At 37.8% G+C, this 25,028-nt stretch overlaps 1 protein-coding gene across 1 annotated transcript in view; it reads right to left on the reverse strand.

The window, feature by feature from the left end:
• Positions 1–25,028, reverse strand: part of LOC122802349 (zona pellucida-like domain-containing protein 1) — a 658,361-nt gene that overhangs the window by 463,274 nt on the left and 170,059 nt on the right. The window contains exons 2-3 of the mRNA XM_044071986.1: positions 20,043–20,227; positions 18,665–18,737 (exon numbers count right to left, since the gene is read on the reverse strand). Of these exons, the coding sequence (XP_043927921.1) occupies positions 18,665–18,737; positions 20,043–20,227 (258 nt within the window). The remainder of the gene's footprint in view (positions 1–18,664; positions 18,738–20,042; positions 20,228–25,028) is intronic.

Raw genomic sequence — 25,028 nt, forward strand, 5'->3', positions numbered from 1 at the left:
AAACCTGGAGTAAAACTCATGTGTCAAAATATACATAGACTCCCAGTAAGCTAATAAAAGATTAGCATATGAATTGGCACATGACGTGCCCATGGCCTCTCCTAGTATCTGTAAATAATAACCATTATCATAGAGAAACACATTGTTTTCCAAAATAATCTCCATCAGCATAGTAATTCTCATCACTTTATTGGTAGTCATTCCTTTACTTAACAAAAATAATCTTAAAAACTCAACTCCTGTGTCATTAGGTATACTAGTGAACAAAGACTGGACATCTAAAGTCACCACGATGTCTGTGTCTGTAAACACTGTATCATCCGGTGCAATGTCCGATAGAGATTCTAGGAACTGCTTAGTGTCCTTCAAAATAGAAGGCGTAGAGTTAACAATAGGTCTAATCTGCTTCTCAATATAAATCGATATACTGTCAGTAAGCCACTCCTTCCCCGATACAATGGGCCTAAGGGGAGGATTCACTAAAGTTTTTTGCACTTTAGGAAGGCCTCTAATCACAGGTATTAGTGGTTTCTCAATCAAAAAATATTTATAGAGGTCATTCTCTATGATATTGCACATTAACATATCGTACAACTCATCATGCACATTATTAATGATTTTGTTCAACTCAAACAGGTGTATAACCTTATACGTATCAACATCAGATAACATTTCTTGCATGCTACTCTTATAGGAGTAGCTGTTAAGTAACACAATTGCTCCTCCTTTGTCCGCTGGGCGGATCACTATAGTCCCATTATCCCGTAGTGATTTCAAAGCTAATGCTTCCACAGAAGTCAGATTATGAAATTCAGATTTAAAATCTTGACTTATATAAAGTGCAAAAAAATCATTAACACAAGCTTTTTCAAACGTTTCAATAATAGGATTTGTTTCTGGAATAAAAGTGGATGGTTTCCTATAATTACAAGAAACAATTTTATTATTACTATTAAAATTCTCAAAATGCAAATCTAACGCTAATCCCCTTGTAAAACTCTTAAGTTCTACAATTAAATTGCTTATGTCCATACCTTGTGAAGGTACAAAGGACAAACCTCTATTCAAAATTCTGCTTTCAATTTCAGATAAAATATAATCAGACAAATTAATTACCAGTTTGTTTGAAATGTCCTGTGTGTCTTCTTGTAACCTTCTGTCGACTCTTTCGATTGCTTCCGCTTCTTTCCCTTGTACTGTGGACTCCATGCCTTCTGCTTCAGTCCTTGATAAGATAAAGGGAAAGATAAATCGGTGGTAACGTGCTCACAAGGCACTATGCTTGTTTCCAATTGTGTAATGATCTTCTTCCTCACTACAGGACCAAAACTACTTGTACTCATTACAGCTACATCACTAGATGCTGAAACCACATCATTAATAGCTCGCGAAACCATCATTGGTGTTTGGTCGTCTCTCTGCTGTGCCTGATCACCTTGACTCCGCCTTCTCTCTTCCTGTTGATCCTCCGACATACTCATAGTGGTGGGAGATGTATCACTGTGGCACTCATTCCTAGGTTCAACAATGATAGCGGTGGTAACTGTATTTCTCGGTCGTGTAGATTCCTTTTCAGAACTTGTAAGCACAGTTTTGGTACTTACTTTCCTCACTTGCTTAGAGAAAAACAGCTCTTGTACTCACTTTCCTCACTTATCTAGAGGAAAATAATTTTTTAAGGAAAATAATTTTTTTATTCAGGCATGTCCAAGGGTCAGCTCCCAGTGTTCTCTCCTGTCTATCTGATGAATCTGGGCATCTTGGGGCAATGAAGAAATTGCCTCATGTACACAGACAACCCTCTCCTCCTACCAGCCAACACTACAACCTGTGAGAGCTAAACTTATCTAGCCAAACTGGAGGTAAAGCTCTCTCCAATCAAGACTGAACTTGACAGTCAAGAGGAGAAGGTAAACACTTGCACCACACCACACTCATCACATAGTCTCGCAGACTCAGTGTGACACTCAACCACAGCCAATAAGGCAAAACAACGTATGCAACACACTAGTCATAGGTGACTCTATAGTCAGGCACACTGATGTCCCACTCACCAGGCTAAACAAGGAGAAGGTTACTGTCAGCTGCCTGTCAGGTGCCAGGATGCACCACATAACCCATGCACTCAGGTCACTCCAAAACAAGTACAAATATGACTATGTCATTCTCCATGTTGGTGTGAATGACCTGAGATGTACCTCCCTGGACTACATGAAAAGAGACATGGAAGAGCTCTCTGATCTTGTAGCCCAGGCAGGTATGACCCTAGCCTTGAGTAGCATTCTGCCATCACCCAGAATGATGCCGCAGTACAAGGACAAAATGATTGACTTCAACAATTAGCTAAGCTTCTGGTGCCATTCTAAAGGGATCCAGTATCTGTCTGCCTGGGATGACATGGTCAACAGACCATGATTTTTTGCCAGAGATGGCTTGCACCTGTCACCCCTGGGATTCCGGATACTGGCTAAGGTTCTTGCCACCCCTACAGTGCCTTTTTTAGGCAAGATTCAAATGACAAATTAACCACCGTAACAGGAAAAGGCAAGCAAAAACTGATGGTGATGCTACTCAATGCTAGAAGTCTAAATCTCAAAATGCACTCACTTGAGGCACTCCTTAAAATGGAGAACATCAATATCTATGCAGTGACTGAGACCTGGTTCAAGGCTCCACAGAGCACCCCTGCACTACCAAGCTATAACTCAAACCACACTTTTCAGCCATGTAACCTGGACAGGAACACCAAAGGCGGAGGTGTGTCCATATTCATTAAGGATATCCACACCTCCAGGCTAGTTGCTCAGCATAATGCAGCTGAGGTTATCCAAGTGCAACTAACTCTGGGCAAAACTGTAATCCAAATTGTAGCTTGCTACAGATCACCCACCATGTCCCAGGATTCCCACTCCTCTTTTCTTGATGTACTGGAAAATATTAGGGTTCAACCAAGCACCCTAATAATGGGTGATTTCAACTACCCCACCATTAACTGGGAAAACTACTCATGTACCAACTCCTTTGCTCAACGCTTTCTGGAATTCATAAACTCCAATGCCTTGGATCAACTTTTCCACACCCCCACCAGGGGCAACAATATCCTAGATCTAGTCATTACCAACATGAGTGACCGGTGTTCCACATCTGAAGTCAATGCCTCATTAGTCCGATCCAACCATAAGCTTATTACCCCAGATATCCACATCCTGCCCCCACCCCCCATTAAGGAAACCATGGTAAAAAAATTTCTCCAAAGCCAACTTCATGCTTCTTAAGACAGAAGTGGTGAACTTCATGACACCCATGCAGATGGACAATACAGTTATGACTACTGAATTATACACAACTGCACCTTATAAGCACTTACATGAGTGCATGGATCGTGCTATCCCAAACAGAACCAAGACGCTATCCTCTAAAAAAAGGAAGCCAATATGGTGGTCCCCTGCCATAAACAAACTGTACAACAGAAAGAAGAAACTGTTGCAAAAGAGAGTAAAATCCCATGAGTGGAGGAGCTCCCTGGTCAGCCTCAGTAAGAAGCTGTAATCCCTGATAAAATCCTCCAAAGCTAGTTATGAAAACAAAATCACCACTAATTCTAAAGACAACCACAAAGCATTCTACAGCTATGTCAAGAATCTCAATGGCAGCACTCAGATCTGCTCTGAGTTACAGCACAATGGCACTAAATATACAGACCCAACTGATATTGCCAACATCCTTGCAGATAGGTTCAGTGCTAACTTTACCACCCTCTCACCCCCTAAATAGCCCATATCTATACCGGAAGAATGCAAAGTTCCTGTAATCACGGCTGCACAGGTAAAAACTACACTCTCCAAAGCCAAGAACACAGCATCCATTGGACCAGACAACATCCCAGGCTGCGTTCTACAATAACTACAGAACGAACTGGCACCCCACCTAAGTACCATGTTCAACCATAGCCTCACCTCAGGCTTTGTGTCTGCTGAATGGTGCATAGCGATGGTTATCCCACTCCACAAGGGGGAGCCACCACAGACCCCGGGAACTATTGCCCCATTAGCCTGACGAGCCTGGTCTGCAAGGCCATGGAATGTATTATCATGGAACTTATAAACATAGACATTGGTAGTCTCCAAACTCTGGACCGCACCCAGTTTGGGTTTGTAAAAGGAAGATCATGACTCCTAAACCTGATAGACTTCTTTGAAGCAGTCACCAAAGCCGTTGACAAGGGTAAGGTGATTCACTCAGCCTATCTAGATCTTGCCAAGGCTTTCAACACCATCCCCTACTCTGGAATTATAGAAAACTCACTAAACTAGGTATAAATCCCTATGTCGCAAGATGGGTTGCCAACTGGCTCACTGACAGAACCCACACTGTGAAAGTAGCATACTCCAAGTCCGACTTGAGACCAGTGACAAGTGGAGTACCGCAGGGTTCAGTCTTGGGTCCTCTCCTGTTTGATATTTACTTCTCTGAAGTACAGGCTAACGCAGAAGGTCTTTGGCTATCAAAGTTCGCAGGTGACTGCAAACTAGGAGCCATAATCGAAACTCCTAACAATGTGGACATCCTACAAAAGGGCCTCACTGAGACATATGCCTGGTGTCAAAGCCATGGTCTCAAGCTCAATGCCAAAAAGTGCATTGTCATTCCCTTTGGTAAAAACTCTGTACCCATGAACTACAACATAGGTGGTAGTATGCTTAACACAGAAGGTGTGATAAGAGACCTTGGGACACAGGTGGACAGTAGTCTCTCCTTTGATAATCACATTGTCAAAGTAGTCAGGAAATCCTTCGATGTGGTACACCTTATCACAAAAGGTTTCTCATACAGAAAAAAAGAGGTCATTGTTCCCCTCTACTCATCACTCATTAGACCCATTATAGAGTACAACACCTCTTTTGGTATGTACCTCATAAGACATCTACAACAACTGGAAAGGCCACAGAAATACCTCACAAAGAGGATTACCGTCCTCAAACAGATGTCCTACGCAGACCGTCTAAAAAGACTCCAGCTTTACTCCATCGCATATCACCTACTCAGAGGTGATCTCTGCCTAACATACAAAGCTATGTCAAACCCAGAGCTGTTGGACATGCTCCACTTAAAGAAATCCCAATCACTCCAAGCTACACACTCTGTGGACCTAAACCTCATCACCACAATAAACAGAACATGCCAGAGGGATAGATTCCTGTCCCAGAGACATCCCATACTCTGGAATAAACTACCTATCTATATCAAACAAAGCTCCTCATTAGCACTCTTAAAGAAAAATCTTGGTGATTGGATGGGAGATAGGAAATTCACCCCAGGGATCACCTCTGTGGCTCTGCTCGACAGTAGCACAGGAAAAAAATTTTCTTGGGTGGCAGAAGCCAGGGTACCTTTTTGGCTGGGCTTGTATAGGCCCCAGGGCCGATAGCCTAGTACCTACCTATGAACCTATGAAAGTTTATTCTGACATATTGTGAAAGTATGAACAATTTTAATCTACAATTTCTTCTTCTGAAGAAAAATCTGCTTTAAATAGTTTAGTTTATTCTGTTGAGCAGGTCACTATTCATTGTTTGCAGAGTGCATATGGCTCTGTTGATTCTTCTTCCAGTGCTATGGCAATTGGTATGATTTTAAGGTTTGCTTGGCTGCATTCTCAAAACTTCCTAGATGATGTTAAAAATGAGATTTTAAATTCTCCCTTGGATAAAGATTTAGTGTTTCACCTCTCTGCTGCAGGAAGTGATTAAAATGTGTGATGAAAGGGGAAAGTTGAATCAGGGAATCACTAAAATTGTTCAACTCTCCTTTTCCAAATAGTTCAAGGGATTTTTTTTTCTCCACATCCAGTTTCAACAACAAAAAAAAAAAACAGAATAAATGGTCTTGACAGAATTCAGGTAAACAGACATTTAAGAAGTGGCAAGGAGGTTCCAAAAAGAACTCTCAAACCTCCCCAAACCAAGGACACTCCAACAAGTCTGAATTACTGTTCAAGAGACTGTGTGACCCTCTTCTACACTGACCTTCTTTCTCTCCCAGAAAGTCTGCCTCTCCATTTTTTTCTTTGGCAACAGATTGTTTCAGATAAATGGATTCTGAAAACAATTCATAAGAGTTACAGAAGACAGTGGCAGGAAATTCGTCCTTTCTAGGGGGTTATTCCTCATCCTGCAGATCAGACTGTTTTGTTTGCTCCTGTTCTTCATCACATGCTATCCCAAGGAGTGATAGGACCAGTTCCTCATTCTCAAGTGGGGAAGGGTTTTTATTCAAGGATGTTCCTAGTCCCAAAGGAAGAAAATGCTTGGAGACCAGTTCTGGTTATTTCTTTTCTAAACCTATTTGTGATAGTGCCCAAATTTAAAACGATGTCACTTCACAACCTGTTGCCTCTTTTTCTTTCAACTTTCATTGCAATACTTGACTTAAAAGATGTCTATTATCACATTCCTTTTCATCCAGACTTCAGGAATTTCTTAAGGTTTAGTGTGTCTGGATCACAGTATTAGTTCTCTGCCTTACCCTTTGGTCTATCAACTGCACCAAGAATGTTCACAATGTGTCTAGCTCCAGTTATAGCTAATTGCAAGCTAGAAAGTATTCACATGTTTCAGTTTTAGGTTCACTTGCTTATCTTTGCAGCGTCTTCTTCAAAATGTTAGGAATCACTCTGTCAGGTGGGAGAACCCTTGCACAAGCTGGGATTCCAAGGGAACATCCAAAAGCTTTCTTGACTCCCTCACACAGGATTGTGTTCTTGGGATGTCAAATAGGCACCTCAGTTCAAAGAACTTTTCTTCCACTGGAAAAATTATTTTTTATTTAGATCTATTTCTAAAGTTTTCCACTCAGACTTCGGTCACTGTGAGAGGGTACATCAGGATTTCTTGGTCTCATATCATCTATGGTTCTCATGCTACACCTGGAAAGAATCCACATAAGAAAGATATAATGGTATCAGAAATCTCTTTGTTGCCATCATCAACACCCTTTATCTTTTTAGATCCCAGTACTGGGATTTGTCAGAAGAGAAATCACCTGCTTGAGACAATGGGTATCTTTAAATCAAGGTCTCCCATTCTCCCTACTACTAACAGAGGCAAGAAAACCTGCTACTAGAAAATTATATATTAGCAAATGGAAAAGGTTTTCTAATTGGTGCTAGCAACATAGCCAGCACTCTTTCAGGGTTAGTTGTTCTTGGGCTTTACAATATGTACTTGAAAGTGGTTTTGCATAAGAGGCATCCAAGTAAACCAGTGGCTCCTCCATGGGATCTTAATTTTGTGTAAACAAACTAGCACTTGCTTCATTTGAATAAGCTAATCTGGCTGACTTAAAGTTCTTAACATGGAAAACAATTTAAATAATTGGTCTGACCTCTGCAAGAAGGGTATTTGAGTCACATACTCTTATGGTAAGTTGACACTACCTCATTTTCCACAAGGACAGGGTTTCTTTGAGGATCAATCATTCTTTTATGCCAAAAGTGGTATCTGAGTTTACCTTAAGTCAAACTATCCATGTCCCCATTTTCTTTCCTGAACCTAACAATGAGGGGGAAAGGATACTTCATTCCTTGGATGTCCCCAGACAATGCAGGTACTATCTTTTTTTTCAAAAAATGTTTTTATTTTCAAATATAATTGAATAAATTCTATAATATTTATAAATATTATCTAAATTAACTATTTACACTATTTACATTAGCCTGACACTATAACAAATCTAATATGTACAGTTACTGACTGTATAAGTATATCCAATCCATTATCAGAGTGTCTAATAAGTCATTGTATGTTGTCAATCAGAGATAAAACTTTTCCCCAAGGGTTGTTGATAAATGGCTTTGGATACAATCTTAGTTCTTTATTTTTATTTTCCAGTAATGCTGTGGTCTTCAGTAGGCTGTAGAAGTCTTCCAAGGTTGGTATTGTATTTCTATTCCATCTTCTTGTTATACACTTTTTTGAGATTGCAAGTATAGTCCATACAAGATACATGTTTGACCTATTCAACTGAGAGCCTTCGTTTAAATTTAATAATACAAGAGTTTTAGTTAAATAAAATGATTCATTAAAAAGGCTTATAAAAAGTTAGTAATACCGTTCCAAAATGGCTTAATTTTAACACAATCAAAGAAAATGTGGTTCCAATTTGCATTGAGTACTTGCTCACATCTCCAACATCATCCTTTAATGGAAAAATTAATGTTGCTGATTCTGTCTGGGGTTAAGAATGCTCTGTGCAAGCATTTCCAGTTAAAAACTTTCCAGTATTGTGTGAAGGATATATATTTTATCGATAATAATATATTTGTTTTAATATCTTCAGTTAACTGTATTGAATCTCCTTTTGTTATATGTTTCCAATAAGAGGTTTTGGGTATTGTTTTATAGTTTATCAATATTTTATAAAACTTTGAAATACTGTTTTGCATGTTAAAGTCATTATATATGATTTCATATATGTATTTCATAAATTTAGGTATTTCTTTAAATGAAGAATTATTAATTATTCTACTTAAATCTTGCAAGTATGATAGAATACTCCGTAAAGGTAGCCAGTCTTGTTGTGGAATTTTGTATGTTGTTAGTATTACTTGCATATCTAAAGCTTTTAGTTCTTTGATACATTAGAGCCAACAAACAAATCCTTTCTGTTCCCAGGAATTAATAATTTCTCTAAATGTGGAACGTTCTTGGTAACTATAAATGGTGTTAAAAGATCAAACCAGATTTTTAAGTCTATATTTGCATTAACAATTTTCCTTAATGAGTCAATGTAATAATTAATTATACAAGTTTTAGTGGGTTTAGTTATGTGATATTGCAGACTAATACATAATATGTGCCATGGCAGATTGTTTATATCTGTTATTTGAATTTTTGTTTTGTAAATCAAATTCATTCATTAATATTACAGTTAGTAATTATTTTCAATTTGGACTTATCCAATCTGAGATTGTTTTAGATATTGATGCTTTTATATGTGTTTCGATGTCAGGAAAGTTTAATTCTCCCTGTTTCCGTAGTCTGATATGATGTATTAATGCTATTCTGTTTCTTTTGGGAAACCATAAAAATTTTATTAGGCATGAATTTATTTCTTTAAGTATATTCTTTTCTGGTAACAGTTGTATTGCCAAGGCTGTATATAGGATCTTGGGCAGTAAAACCATTTTTATTAACTGCAGTCTATCTTCAAATGTTAATATTATTTTGTTCCATTTTTCCCACAGAGACTTTAATAGTATTAATGATATTATTGAAGTTTTTCGAGATTAGTTCATTATTATCCTTACATAACTCATTTCCTAGATAGTTTGAGGTATATACTTGTTTCCCTGTGATGTAACCCCCCCCCCTTAGTTTGCAGTTCTTTCTTTTTATTTAGAAATAAAAATTTTGATTTTGATTTATTGAAATGGAGTCCTGAAGTCATGTACAATTTGTCAATTAATATATCTAATTCTTCTAATGTCTATTTTGCATTAGATAATGTTAGTGATATGTCATCAGCAAATAGCATTATTTTAGAATTGTATTGTTCATAAACATCTATTCCTTTGATTTTTATATTGTTACAAATTAAATCTGCTAATATTTCAATAGCCAGAGCAAATAGTATTGGTGACATGGGACATCGTTATTTAGTGCCTTTTGTTATATGTATAGATTCAGAGGTAAAAGGACCTAACTTGACATATGCTAAATTATTTGTATATATATATTCTTTAGGAGATGAATAAATGATGCCAGAAATTCAAATAGCTTTAGGATTTTTAATACATAGTCCCAATTTAGGGTATCAACGGCTTTCTCTATATCTATAGCCAGTTATGAGTGTTTCTTTGTTAACATAATCTATAAGAGAAAGTATCCTTTTAATATTGTCATGTGTGTGTGTCTATGATAGATAAATCCAGTTTGATCATTATTTATTGTTTTGGATAGTGGTATTTTCATTCTGTTAGTTAATATTGTCATAAATATCTTATAATCATTATTTAATAATAATATAGGTCTATATGAGGTACAGAGGTTTGGGGATTTGTTTTCCTTTAGGATTGGTGTGATTTAGGAATATCTCCAGGAGGGTGGAATTAAAGCTTGTGACTGAAGTTCTAATAGAGTTTTATGGAAGAGGGATAGTATCTTTAAAGGAAAACATTTATATATTTCCATAATTATGCCATCTATACCTGGAGCTTTATTATTTTACCCTCTTTTATTGTATCTGTGATTTCTTTGTAGGATATGGGTGCTTGGAGATCTAGTTTTAATTTTTCTGGATTTTTTTTTTATATTGGAACATTTTTCATCTAGATTTAATTGATCAGTATGTATATTTTCTTTTTGGAAATGTTCCATATAATGAGTTCTATAGGCATCAAGAATGTCACCTATATACGAGATATTTTCCCCCTTCTTTTCATGAAAGATACTTTTAATTGTATTAGCTTTTGATTGTATTTTGATTCTTGTAGATAAATTATGTAGACATTTGAGAGAAGTTGCCAAAGTATTAATTTTTAGTTTTCTAGAGCTAAACTAGTTATATGTGTTAGCATTTTGTTGTATTTATTGTTTAACACTTCTACTTTCTTTTTCATCTCCAAATTGTCTTGATTTTTTCAGCTTTTACTGACAAAAGTTTGGATTGTAGATCTAATAATTCAGAATATCATTCTTTGATTGTTTTATACCAAGTTAGGGTTTTGTCATATATAAGTATTTAATGAGTCCCATATCATTATTTTATTTATCTCTGTTGTATAGTTAATATCTAAGAAAAACTCTAATTCAGATAATAGCCAGGGTTTGAACTCTTTAATTTTAGATATATATGCTGGAATTCTGGAGTTAAATATTAATGGTTTGTACCGAGTTTGAAGTTTTAGTATCAGTGAATTGTGGTCTGAAAAGGGGCAGGGAGTGACTGAGAAATGAATGATTTTAAAGTGTAAGTCATGGGCAGTAAATATTTTATCTATTCTAGTTTGGGTACCAAATCTGTGATCTTGATGGGAAAACAACAAAGATTTATCTTCTTTAAATTTGAAAGTATCTTCAAGATGAAATGATTCTACACATTTGCTTAAAGCTTTTGATACAGTAGATGTATGCAGCAGACTTTTATTTGTAGTTTCAGAAGTATCAAATATACAATTAAAATCTCCTCTTAATATTAAGTTGCCTTTATAGTTATTGGAAATGAAATCCAAGTGTTTTTTAACAGTTCCTGAGCCAATGCCTGTGAACCAATATATTTTGGCTAGGGTCCATAATCTGTTACTATATATAACTATTACAAATGCCATAAGGCCTTCTTTATCTTCATACCTATTTCTGGGTTAATCACATTTGTTTTTCATAAAATTGTTACCCCTTTTAACTTTGTTTTATAAGTGGACTGCACCAGTATTATATATTCCTTGGGATTCCATTTGTAGTTGTCATTTGTTTTGAAATGAGTGTCTTGAAGGAAGACAATTTGTGCTTTGTTCAATTTTAAATATTTCAGTAGATTTGATCTTTTGCTAGGATTGTTTAAGCCATTGTTATTTAAAGATAATAAAGTTAAAGCCATCATAGGTTATTTAAACTATGTATTTTTTGTTTTAATGTGACTATTAAACATTTTCCTCTGATAACTATAAAGTATATGTTTGAGCTTTTAAAGGAAATTATTAGTATTATACTTTGAAGGTTTACCAATAAAGTAATGTTTTGGTCAGGCATACTAAAAATGTTTTTGTAAAATAACAAATTTAAATGAATAAATGTTAACAAAACTAAGATCTGCACTAGCCATGGAATGAAAATCATTCCTAATCTGATGGATAAACCTAAGTCCATCAGATTATCACTCATACCTTGACAAATCAGAACATCTGAGCTCCATCAGTTGAATTATCATATGGAGAATATTTATAATAAGAAAGCAACATTTATGTTATTTTGAACCTATATAGTACTGTTATAGATTAGACAGAATTCTAATACAATATAATGCCTACTTGTTATATAAGCAATTAACATTTACATGAAAGATAGATAACAAGGAATTCAAACATAGTTATGAAGGATGTATGATATATAAAACCTTGACAAAAGATTATAGCACACAGTTATTTAACATATTCACCCTTACTGATAAACTCTTTCAAAACTTCTTACTTAATCTAAATAGATGATAATATGTATACCTAATGTTTATAATACAATGTATTTTTCTAGATATGTCAGAAGTTAAATTTCATTGTTTGTCAGCATTTAAGTAGTCACTTTGTATAATCAGCAAAGGATAAACTGAGTGATTATTGTCAATTTAATACTATTTGTTCAGAATGTGTTGTTTACATGCTGTGACATTCCTAGTTCAGGCTTCTGTTGTTTACCTTGAACAACTTTGTCAGTTTGATGTCATATATAAAACATTAGTTACCTTGGTAACAGTTTAATTATCAAGTATGGTCAAGATGGGTTACAAAAACTACAATTCAAGTTAAAGCAATTACATGACTTGTTATACATATTTACTTATATAAGAAAATCATCATGCTTCCCCTTGATGTTCAACACAGTGTATGTCAATTATGACAAGTTAAAACAGCAGTGTGATTATACTCAAGCCCGTGTTATTAAACTGAGTGGTTATTGCCAGTTTTAATATTATTTGCTCAGAATATGATTGTTACATTATGTGACATTTCAAGTTCAGGCTTCCACTATTTCTCTTTAATAACCCCATCAGTTTGATGTCATGTACTAAACACTAGCTGTCTTGGTATCCAGTAAGTATTACACATTGGCAAGTTGGGCTACAAAAACTACAATTCAAGTTAAAACAAAAACAATTACATGACTTGTTATACATATTTAATTATATTAAAAAATTATCAAGCTTCCCTTTTATGTTCAGTGTAGTGTATGCCACCTATGACAAGCCAAGACAGTAGTGTTACTATACAAAAAAAAAGTTATTGAATCCAGATTTTAATATCTAAATTCAGAGGACTGGTCATTAATGTGACGATTATATATTTTGTGTCCAGATTACTAAAATCAAACACTACATTGTCTATAATGCATGTTTTTTTTCTTCCCTGCTGTAGCTTAGTTATTTGACACAAACTGTTAAGCATTTTCATCACTGTGTTCCCTTTACCATAGCAACCTGGGAGCATCTGAGCACCACCAGTGTGTCTGTGAACCACTCACCAGAGGTGTGCAATGCAGCCGAAGCAAAGCCTCACCTCACCAAAAACCCCAAGCACAAACTCTCTCCCTCCCAGTCCAGCAAAAGCCAGGAAAAGAACAGAAAGCAAACAAGTTAGTGAAAACAGCTAATAAGCAATTACATGACCCGCCACACAAATTCACCTATACAGGAAAACCACCATGCTTCCCCCGACGTTCATTCATGACCAGCGAAAATGGCAATGTTATTAAACTTGAGCCTATGTCATTAAACTGAATGTCTATTGTGAATTTAATACTAGTTGTTCAGAACATGATTAGTACATTCTGTGACATTTCAAGTTCAGGCTTCCACTGTCTCTCTAACACAGTCAGTTTGATGTCATGTACAAAAAAACTGGTTATCTTGGTAACCGTACTAGCCATGGTCAAGATGGGCTACAGAAACTACAATTCAAGTTAATACAAATAAATAACTTCTTATAATGTAGTGACCACAAGCTGTTAAGCTTTATCGTCGCTCTGTTACCGTTACCATAGCAATCTGGGAGTGTCTAATACTGTTAATGAATCTGTGAGCTATTTACCAAAGGCACTCGATGCACCTTAAGCAAAGCTTCACTTCACTAGCAACCCCAAGCCTGAATTCCCTCCCTCTCAGCAACAGCTGGGAAAGAGCTGAAAGCAAACAAGTCAGCAGAAGCAATGAACAACAAAAAAAAAAAAAAAAAAAAAGATAATTATAATGACAACTGCACCAGCTACCAGACACGACTGCATCCATGCACACCACATCAGGATCAACCAAGTAGCACACAAAGCCACGATACCCACCACAAATGCAGTCATTCATATCTATACAGAATAATACTGACAATTGTACTAGCCACCAAACATGGCTGTATCCACGCACACCATTTCAGGATTGATTAAACCGCACTCGTAGCCATAATACCTGCCATAATTAACACTAACCATAGTTAATCAAAATAATGGTAACATTTGTAGTAAGAGCTTGCTACTATTATTAACCAGGATATACATGACATTTCTATATCTTAATTTAACTGAAGAAGGCATTAGTCTCCATGACAGCAATTTTTTTTTTAAAAAACACCCTACTGTTAATGCTATTAAATGTTGCTTTGTTTGGCTAATTGTTGTGTGTTGTGTCTTTCGGCTTTTCCCGGTTAAGGGTCGCCACAGTGGAAGTCTGGTCCGCTAGTGATTGGCAGTAAATTTTTACGTGCCGAGTTGCCGGCCCTGATGCACAACCTTCAACGAAGGTACGCCCGTTCATGCATGTCTCCACACAGAAGACGCTCTAGCTGAGAATCGAACAGGGCAATGTCTTACTTTGAGGTGACAACGCTACCGCAGCACCACAATATAAATAGTAACCCATCTTGACCTACCTTTGTTTTTGAAGAATTGTTAGACTTTTGAACATTTCTGAATAAATTATTGCTGTTTCTCAGTTGTTTAAAAAAAATCCTTTTTAAAATTTTTAAAATAAAACAGATGACAAGTGATGTACCATATCAGTTAATACTTTAAGAGATGTAGTTGTAAGAGTTATTTTTTTGTGACAGCTATTTTGGAATCAGTTTTTTGTTTCTTCTTTCTAGCATCAGTCTAACCATTTGTTTCTTTTATTCTTTTAAGAGTAGGGGACATCCATTCCATTTCTTCTGCAATAGGCACCATGTTGTTGTTTTTGATTAATATAGTAGCACCTCACAGTAAGACGTTGTCCTGTTCGATTCTCAGCTAGAGCGTCTTCTGTGTGGAGACATGTGTGAATGGGCGTACCTTCATTGAAGGTTGTGCACCAGGGCTGGCAACTCAGCATGTAAAACTCTACTGCCAATCATTAGCGGACCAGAGTTCCGGTTTGTGGTGACCCCTAACCGGGAAAAGATGAAAGACACAACAACATAGTAGCTTCTTTTAAGTCATTAAAGGTTCTCATCTCGTTGGCAAAAAGTATTTTTGCCTTGGCTGGAAAGGCAAGCTGTGCTTTAATGTTGTTTTGTTTCAACAGTTTTCTTATTGGCCAGACTTTCCTTTGTTGCAGTATTCTGGAAGAATAATCATTGTCAAACCTTATCAGGCTTTGACTGTATTTTAAGGGTGATTTTCTCCAAGCAGATTTTAATATTAGTTCCTTGTCTAGAAATGAAAGAAGTTTGATAACTCTGGATCTAGGTGGAGTATTTGTTGAATTAGAGGCAGGTTTCCTCAGTGCTCTATGCGCCCTTTCAATTCCAAATGAAAGTCCCTATTTCAAGTCTAAAAAATTCAGGAATCCAGGTTGTTAAAAATGAGATAATGTCTTCACCTTCAGTGTTTTCAAGCAGACCAAAGATGTTTGTATCTCTCCACCAAAATTGATATTTATGTAGTTTAGTAGTTTATCTATAGATTTCTGATGTTTTAAACTTGAAAATAATAACATTTTCCTATATTATACTAGTTTATGGAGCTCTGAAAATTCATTGCTCTCAGTTGTCCACCTAGGCTCCACCCCCAATTCAGGCACTATCATGACAGAGCTAAATCTTTCAGATCATCAGATCAGTTGTTCATTTGTTGTGAAGGTAAGAAGAAGGGACAACTGGCATAAAAACAGACTATTTCCAAATGGTTGTCTAAGGCTATTGTCTTTTTTTATATACACCATAACAAATCTATTCTAGGCAGGGTCAAGGCCCACTCTACTTGCTTTCTTCAATAGCTTTTTGGAAAGGGTTGGATTCTAGAAGTATTTTAGAAGCTGCTAACTGGTCCTCTGTAAATACTGTTACAAAGCAGAATAATCTGGATTCCTTCTCTAGGTCTAGATCATACTTTGATAGAACCATTCCCCATTGGCTACTGGACTCTTCTACTTCCACCTGCCAAACATAGTTAGCTATAATAATCTACCTATATACAGTAGTTAAGGCTACTACAAAGTGATGATCAATATAAATAAAATAGTACAGATGTGTAAGCTGAATTTACCATAACCATCCTCCTTGTTTTTTGGTGTGTGTGTGTGTGTGTGTGTGTGTGTGTGTGTGTGTGTGTGTGTGTGTGTGTGTGTGTGTGTGTGTGTGTGTGTGCGTGTGTGTGTGTGTGTGTGTGTGGGTGTGTGTGTGTGTGTGTGTGTGTGTGTGTGTGTGTGTGTGTGTGTGTGTGTGTGTTTTATGCCAGGGTATTTTTTGTTATTCCTAGCATTGTTCTTTCAGGTGTCAGCCTTTCCATCTCCCTGCTGGCAGGAAAGCTTTGAAGGCCTTCACACCCAAACTTGTCTTTCAGTCAGCTGAGCTCAAGTTATTTGACAGTTTGTGGAAGGTGCCCTGAAGCTTTGGAAGTTGGCCAGTTGTTATATCCTTGGCAGGATATAACCATATAGCTAAGGCTACTACAGCAGTGATCACTTGGAACATTTACTCTTATGGTAAGTTTATGTACACAGCTGTACTTTATCTCTACTGCTAACTCCCTCAGTCTGTTGCAGCATTCTGCACAAACTAACCTTCTAAGCCTAGAACATTGTTTTAAAGACTCAAATCATGTTAATTATCAATAAAGTAATCTAATCATATTTGCCTCTGGCAAAATCTCAGATACTTTACAGAATAACATACTAATTGAACAAACCAAACTTTTAGGTAAATCATATTATCAGAATTATTTGTAACCTCAGAAACTCACAAGAAGATAGGATCATTTTCAAGTTAAAACCCAACCTAACAAATATGCGCAACTAAACACAGCCCAAACTCTGTTACTACCTACATTACTATATGCATTTTCTAGCCTTATTATCCTCCAAAACTTCACCTACATAAGCTACAGAAAACATGCAATAACATTGCAAAATATGCTGCTAATGAACAAAAGAAAACCTATCACTGTAAAATACTTTGTAAGATTGATGGCTATAGATGAAATGCCTTTAAACATATCCACACATAAAATTCCATATGCACCCAGGAGATGCCTATCCATCTCCTTCCAAAATATATGCCTATTAAGGATGTAGTATCTCAGAGCAAAAACCTACTAGAAGTTGTAAAATCAAATAACCACTTTGGTGTTTGTTTATACTCTGTTCATGAAGCTAAACTATGGAATCCCATTCTCCCAGGGATTAGACATGAGAGTAACATAAAACATTCCTGCACAGTGTACAGTCTAAAAATGTACCTGACCCATACATCATACGCCTAACTCATATACATTCTGGTTTCTCCCTCTTTTCCTCTACCGCCTTTAACCACAATACTTAACCTTATAGTAACTGTTGCCAAATACTGTTGATATGTCTTTGAAACCTTCATTACTTATGTTTCAATCGTTGTACATATGTCTTTTGTAATTATTTTCTAAATGCGTTCAAAAATGTTGTTACACCTGTTGTATCATAGTGGAGCTTTTCTGCGCAGGCCACCACTAAAAATGGGATTTAGCTCAGTAGGATTACTCTTGGTCAACAAATGTAAATAAATAAAATAAAATAGAAGATAAATGTTTTTTAAACAAATGTTATCAAATATAATATTGATTTCTAGGCCAGTGCAGTGGAATAGAGGGACAACGTGCTAGCTACAGCCCAAGTGACCCATGATGTTTGATTAGCAGCTCAAGTGTCTGACTGGCAAGGGAGGATGGGCTTGTCTATCCTGGGGAGAGGAGGGGAGGGTTACCTTTCCAGAGGACACAATGTGGTATAGTTTCACTTGGGTAGTCAAGGAAAACTACTGCAGAGTACTAACACGGATGGGTGGGGTGGCCTGCTGGTGTCATCTCTCTCTGCAACACTGAGGGAAGGTTCAGCATCCATCTCCTCAGAATGAGCTGGGTGTATGCAGGGAAAAAGACTAAAGTAAAACTTCCAACATGATCAATATGACAATGTCTTGGGATGTCCCAGTCTTCTTGTTGACCCCCAAACCATCAGAGAAAATCTGGGGGAGTTAAACAGGAGTAGGTAGGCCCTGCAAACAAGAGCTACAGTGGGGTTGGCTAATGGTCAGCTTTGTTGGGAGAAAAGAGGAGAAAAACGTATATTACTAATTTCTGTCTAAATCCCAATGGTATTCCAGCTCCACAGGAGATAGTAATACACATTTGAAATAAGGCTTTTGGTTCCCTTTGAGATACTCTTTGTGTGTGTTCAGTTGGAGGATTTGGATCAGCTTTCAAAAGAACAGCAAATGACATTAAGAAATAAAACAAAGTAATAAAAAAGTAAAAAAATAATGTAAGCTCATGTCTGAATTATCATTAAATAGTTCTCAGTCAATAAAATTATAAGGAATAGCATTTTTAACTGACACAGATGTGGATTTTTATACTTGTAGCAAACATGGAAAATAAGGTAAAACAAAATATATTGTATTAGATTTTAGGTTTTTCTTGGATAAGTAATATCACTTTAGAAACAAGTGTAAAAGAATACTTACACAGTAGAGTTTCAGGGTGAGCATGCTAATCAAGGTGCCATTACCGTCTTTCACAGCTACAGCAACACCAGCACTAAAAATGGAACATAAGCATGTCATCCAGACTTATTCTTGAAAGAGACTGCGTTAAAAGTGCTGTGTTATGAAACAGAGAACTTTTTCATACATTTACTTTTATGACTTAAAGCAAATATATAAACATGGTCAGCCATAAACTAATTTGTGAGCTCCTGAATAATGATACTTAAATAATCAATCATTTTAATAGAAATTAATATAAAACGCTCAATATGGATGCTCTTTAAATTTTATGATTTTTTTAAGCATGAAAAAAGTTCCACATCCTTTCCATTCCCATTCATATCTGGAGAAGAATTACAGTTCATTTTGTATTGACATGTGCAACCAGGTAGCTGCAATATTTGGTATTCACTGCTGATAGTATGGCAGATAAATCATAAAATATATATTGTGTCATAAAGATAAAAATGCATGCGGGAAATATAACACTTTATACAAGTATACATAGCTTTACTTAAAATGATAAAACAAAAATATGTGGCACGTAACAGAGTGAAAACCTGAAGTAACATAATGGCAAATTAAATTACAGATTCAAGAGAAGCAAAAAATAAATGCATTCTATAGTGGAGCTATACTTAGTAAGTAAATGGGCTGTCACTACTGGGAGTCTTAAAGCTGCAACCATTTATGTGCAATTTAGGATAAGTAGCAGTGAAATTTAAAAGTCATGGTTACACAGTTAAACCATTTTCATTGTGGGGGATACACCCCAATTCCTTTGCTAGTTACATAAACTCACTCTAGGATTACTACACCTTGGAGAAGAGTTAGTGTTCCAATGTACAACAATGTCAGTTAGTATTCATTCCCCAGTAATCACGTTTAAATTCTTGCAGTTCCAAGGATCACAATTATGATCCCCCAACACAAAATGAAAAGTCTACAAAATGTTTATTTTTATTTATTCTCTTTTTCCGTTAACCCTTTATTCCAGTCCTGGATCATGAGGATTCCAACACATGTACTGGCTGATAGTCGCCACAGGACCAGGATGCTAGCCAATTACAGGACAGATGGAACCACAAACCCACACATGGTACTGTCAGCGATGGCGAGTTTGATGGAACAGCAATTCACCTATTTCAAGTTTTGGGGAAGTGAGAAGAAACCTGAAGAGCCATGCAGCCACAAAGAAGGCAGAAATTGAACCTCAGTTAAGAACTGAAGTGAAGACGTAATTGCAGCAATGGCAATTACTAGTGAATTTCATAGAACTAAAAGTACTATACTGAGTTATAAAGTAACACATGATTTATTTCATGACAATTAAAATATGATTAGAGCTGTCACTTACACATCTAGTCTGGTGTTGTTGACAAAATATTCCAGTGGGTAGACACACGAATATTTGTACACTACATCTTGCATGTAAGATACAGTACCAACAGATGGATCATATGTCTTGATATAACCACTAATATTAACACTTTGGATATTTGAGAAATCTTTGAAGAGAGCCGAATTATAATCAGTTGTGATCTGGAAAGAAGAGGTAAAATATTTTTTTTAGTTTCCTTAAAACAGAATAAGTATTATAACTCAGTTGACCAAAATATTATAGGTGCAGTGTTTACAGTAAAACATTTCCATTCAGTAGCTGACACAGTTATGAATATTGTAAGCATAATTATCATGAATAGTGCCTCTACCATTGGTTGTGACTATATCTACAGCCAGATTAAATAAAGCCTACATGGTCTGTTTTTACCATGAGTGAGTTGTGCCGCACAAGGTAGCACACTGTTTGAGATTCAGTAATTGGCTCTACAGACTGCGCAGAGCCGTGCAAATAGTGTAAACAATGTGGCATGCTAATTATAGCATAAGCAGCTTAATTGTATGCTAATCAGCCAATCCAAGATGGAGGAACTATTCAACAAGCTATAAAACAACCATTTAGACTCTGTGCTGGTTTTCTCTGCAAATTCAAAAACCTACTGGAATACAGCCATGCAACAGGAGTCTACACATAGGTTCATAGGTAGGTACTAGGCTATCTGCCTGAGGGCATTTATAAGCCTAGCCAGAGTGTGTGATTAATTAACTGATCCTCTGTCAAGCAGAGCCAATGAAGTTATCCCAGGGATGTATTTTCTGTTACCCATCCACTCGTTAAGGTTTCTCTTGAAGAGTGTTAGTGAGTGGCTCTGCCTAATGTAGTTAGGAATTTTGTTCCAAAGCACGGGGAGTCTCTGTGATAGGAATCTATCCCTCCAGTATGTTCTATTTATTGTTGTGGTGAGGTTTAGCTCTAGTGACTTGGATTCCTTTAGGTGGAGCATGTCCATCAATTCTGAGTTGGACATGGCTTTGTAAGTCAGGCAGAGATCACCTCTGAGTAAGCGATATGCCACTGAGTACAGCCTGAGTTCTTTCAGTCGGGCTGCATAGGACATATGTTTGAGGCCAGTAATCCTCTTGGTGAGGTACTTTTGTGGTCTCTCCAGCTGTTGGAAGTGTCTTGTGAAGTACATCCCAAATGGGGCATTGTACTCTATGATGGGTCTGATGAGTGATGAGTAGAGGGGCACTATAACCTCTTTATTTCTAGATGCTAACCCTTTAGTAATTAGATGGGCCACATAGAAGGATTTCCTAACTATTTTGGTAATATGATTGTCAAAGGAGAGATTACTATCTACCTGGGTCCCCAGATCTCTTATTACCTCTTCTGTATTAAGGGGGCTGCCACCTATGTGGTAATTCGTGGGTGTTTTGTTTTTCCCAAACAGGATGACTATGCATTTTTTGGCATTTAGCTTGAGGCCATGATTTTGGTACCAGGTGTCCATCTCAGTAAGGCCCTTTTGGAGGATGTTTGTGTCAGCCGAAGAGTCAATTATGGCTCCCAGTTTGCAGTCATCGGCGAACTTGGTTAGCCATAGTCCTCCTGTGTTTGCCAGTACTTCTGAGAGGTATATGTCAAACAGTAGGGGTACCAGGACTGAGCCTTGTGGGACACCATTTGTGACTGGTTTAGAGTCAGACCTGGAGCCTGTTATTCTTACTGTGTGAGTTCTGTCTGAAAGCCACTTGGCAACCCATCTCGTGATGTAGGGGTTTATGTTCAGGCTGGTGAGTTTTTCTGTAATACCCTAGTGGGGAATAATGTCAAAAGCCTTGGCGAGGTCAAGGTAGGCTGTGTGAACAACCTTTCCCTCGTCTATGGCCTTGGTGACGGTACATATCGTATTGTTACACAAACAATGTTAGGGGCTGCTGTTGCTTTAATTCTTGTGTATGTGCAACAGGCTAAGTCTGTGCTGCTGCTACTGCTAATAGACCAAAGCCAAGAAGGAGAAGAGTTTTCAGACCCCATTTAACTTATCATAGTCTGCATGACATGGAAATTATAGAATGCTGCAGGGTAGATAGACACACATACAGGAACTCTGCATCCTCTGTCATCCTCAACTCAGAGCCAAGGCAAACCAAAGGAACCCATACCAGCTAGACAAAGGTATGTGTAACACATAGAATTTTAGCTGCAGGTACCTTTTAGAGACCAACAGGGGACATGCTGGGGGTGCCACAGGCATCAGCATCTGGGATCCTCCATCAGTTCCTGAATTCTATGTTCCAACATGCCAGTGACCACATATATTTCCCCATACTTCTGAAAACAGAGCCAGAAATATGCAGGTGTTCTACCCTGTAGTACACTAACCTGAAGTACTGGGTACCATAGATTGTGCACATATAGAAATTAAGGCACCACCCGGGGAACAGGGAAGGGTCTACATAAATAGAAAGGGCTTCCACTCTATTAAATGCTAAGTCATGTATAATGCAATGGGAATCAGCCTGAACATGTGTGCTGGCAACCTAGGCAGTTACCACAACTCACATGTCTGGCACACCTCCCAACTGTATCAGATGTTCACTAAGGGGGATATCCCACAAGGTCATTTACTGGGGGATCAGTGGCTGATGACACTCATCAGAAATACAGACACACACACACACACACACACACACACACACACACACACACACACACACACACACACACACACACACACACACACACATGTGCACGAGCTGAAGAATGCCATAATGAGGCACACGCTCAAATCAGAAATATCATAGGGCTTGTGTTTGGGCTACTGAAGTCATGGTTCCATTGCCTAGATGCATCTGGAGAACCCTACAGTACAATCCATGTACATGTACTGAAATCTTCACTGTATGTCTCATGCTACACATCATCCTGTGAAAACAGCTTCAGCAAGATCAACAAGAGGAAGATGCACATGTCCCACCACCAATGGCAAGGTCACCACAGCCACACGCAGGTGAGGAGTCAGAAGGGGAACCAGCAACTGCTGCGGGTGTAGGCAGATGTAGGTTTGCTCAATATACCCTTGCATTGGCTAAGGGGGAACTCATAGCATACTCACTCACCACCTAAGGGACTAAAACCTTCCTCCTACACACACGCATATAATAACATTGATATAGTAACACTGATGCCAGGAAATGCTCACAATCTTTACCTACCCATGTAATGGCTGTGGTCTGCTAGCATCAGTCAGATTCAACCCTGAACTAAAAGTGTTGCAACTCCTGGATTTACAAGGTAGATGTTGAACCTGGAGTGCATTGTGCAATAATATGAATGAATGACATATCCTTGCAAGTTGCTATTTGGTAGTATAAGCAAGTAAAAGGTGGGTGATTTGTACAGAAATGACTTTAACATGTGACAGCAGAGACTTGTATGACTTATATATGTCCAGTATTAAGCAGTAGGCCTCAGCCATCAAAGATTCGCACAGTCGTAACTCAAAATATTGATAATCATTGAATGTCTTCAGTTTAGCACCATACATTTGTACTGGAAAATCATTAAAGAGAGATGTTAGAAGGTAATAAGACACATTTCAGTTTCAGACTTCAAAACTCTCACAATATCATTAACAATACTGATGCAAAAAAAAATTGATAGCAACTGTTTAACCTTCTAAGACCAATAGAAGTCAAAGGTACAATTACCAATTCAGCATCACAAAAGCAGATCTACTGAGCACTAAGTCAGCTATGCATCCAGAGCATCAGACACAAAGTTTATGTATCACTGAATCCAAAAGATAGAAGACAGGGATATGGCACAGTTATCATCACTTGCACAGGGTGTTATGTGTGTGAGTAAGAAAGAAAAGCAGACAGGCATTCATCTAAAGAAACAAATGGCCAGTGAGACAAAAAGCTAAACAATGTAACTGCTGTGTGTGTTTCTGTATGGGTCCTCTAGGGGAAATTGGTGTGTGAGTGTCTGCATGAATACAGCCAAGCTCTGGGTTTGCTCTACATCTTGGTATGTCAGACAGGCGTGAGCTGTGCATGGTAGACGTGGTAGTTAATCACTGTTGTACCCAACCATGAGAACTGGCTCTGCCAGGAGTTGCACTGGCACATCCATGCCCACATTCAGATGCACTGCTGCTACTTGAATGTGACTGATGTCTGCTGAATGAGTTCCCTTCATGAAGAAGCCTAGGATCAGGACCCCATGGCCTGCCACTTCTGTGTACAGACAGCTCAACCACTGACAGAGCAGTGGAACTACTGCCACTATGGGAGAGTGATCAGGCACACCCACAAAGGCTAACAGCAGATGATGCATCTGACCTACATCCACGAGGATGCTATTCCCCTCCCAGCAGATGTTTCATCACAGACACCACCCATTCCAATGTGTCATCCATCTGATCCATTGAGTTGGCAATACAGTGGAGACAGTCACACTTGTGCCACATCTACAAAACTAAGCTTTTCTCTGGAGGACCTATAGGAATCTGCCTTTTTCTCCATGATGGCCCTAAACATATGTTGAGTAGCACAGGAAGAGACACCTGGATCAGGTGGAGGATGGACAGCAGGCCTTCTCCAAGCACCCCTAACAACCCTCCTGCATGGCACCTTCACTCACACATTGGCTAAAGCCAGAGTCAACAGGCACTGAAGCCACAGTAACCACACTTCCCTGATCAATTGTCGCACCCTCCACCTGTCCAATAATTAAGGCTCACTAGAATGGTGAGGCGTAGACCTACTGGCTGTGTCAGATAGAATTGCAGGGAATGGCTGTATGTCAACCTCAGTGTCAGATTCAACCTCTGCACCACTGACTGTGCCTCTGTCTGGCCACCATCATCATGAGAATCTGCTGCTATTCTGCCAACAGGTGGTAGAAGTCCCACACATCCACTGTCAGGATCACCTGTGATAATATGCAACAAACACAGGAAAAAAAGAATACCTACAGTACTGTAGTTTA

The sequence above is a fragment of the Protopterus annectens genome, chromosome 5.part0 (genome assembly GCF_019279795.1).
Source record: "Protopterus annectens isolate FY-2018-M chromosome 5.part0, PAN1.0, whole genome shotgun sequence".
NCBI lineage: Eukaryota > Metazoa > Chordata > Ceratodontiformes > Protopteridae > Protopterus > Protopterus annectens.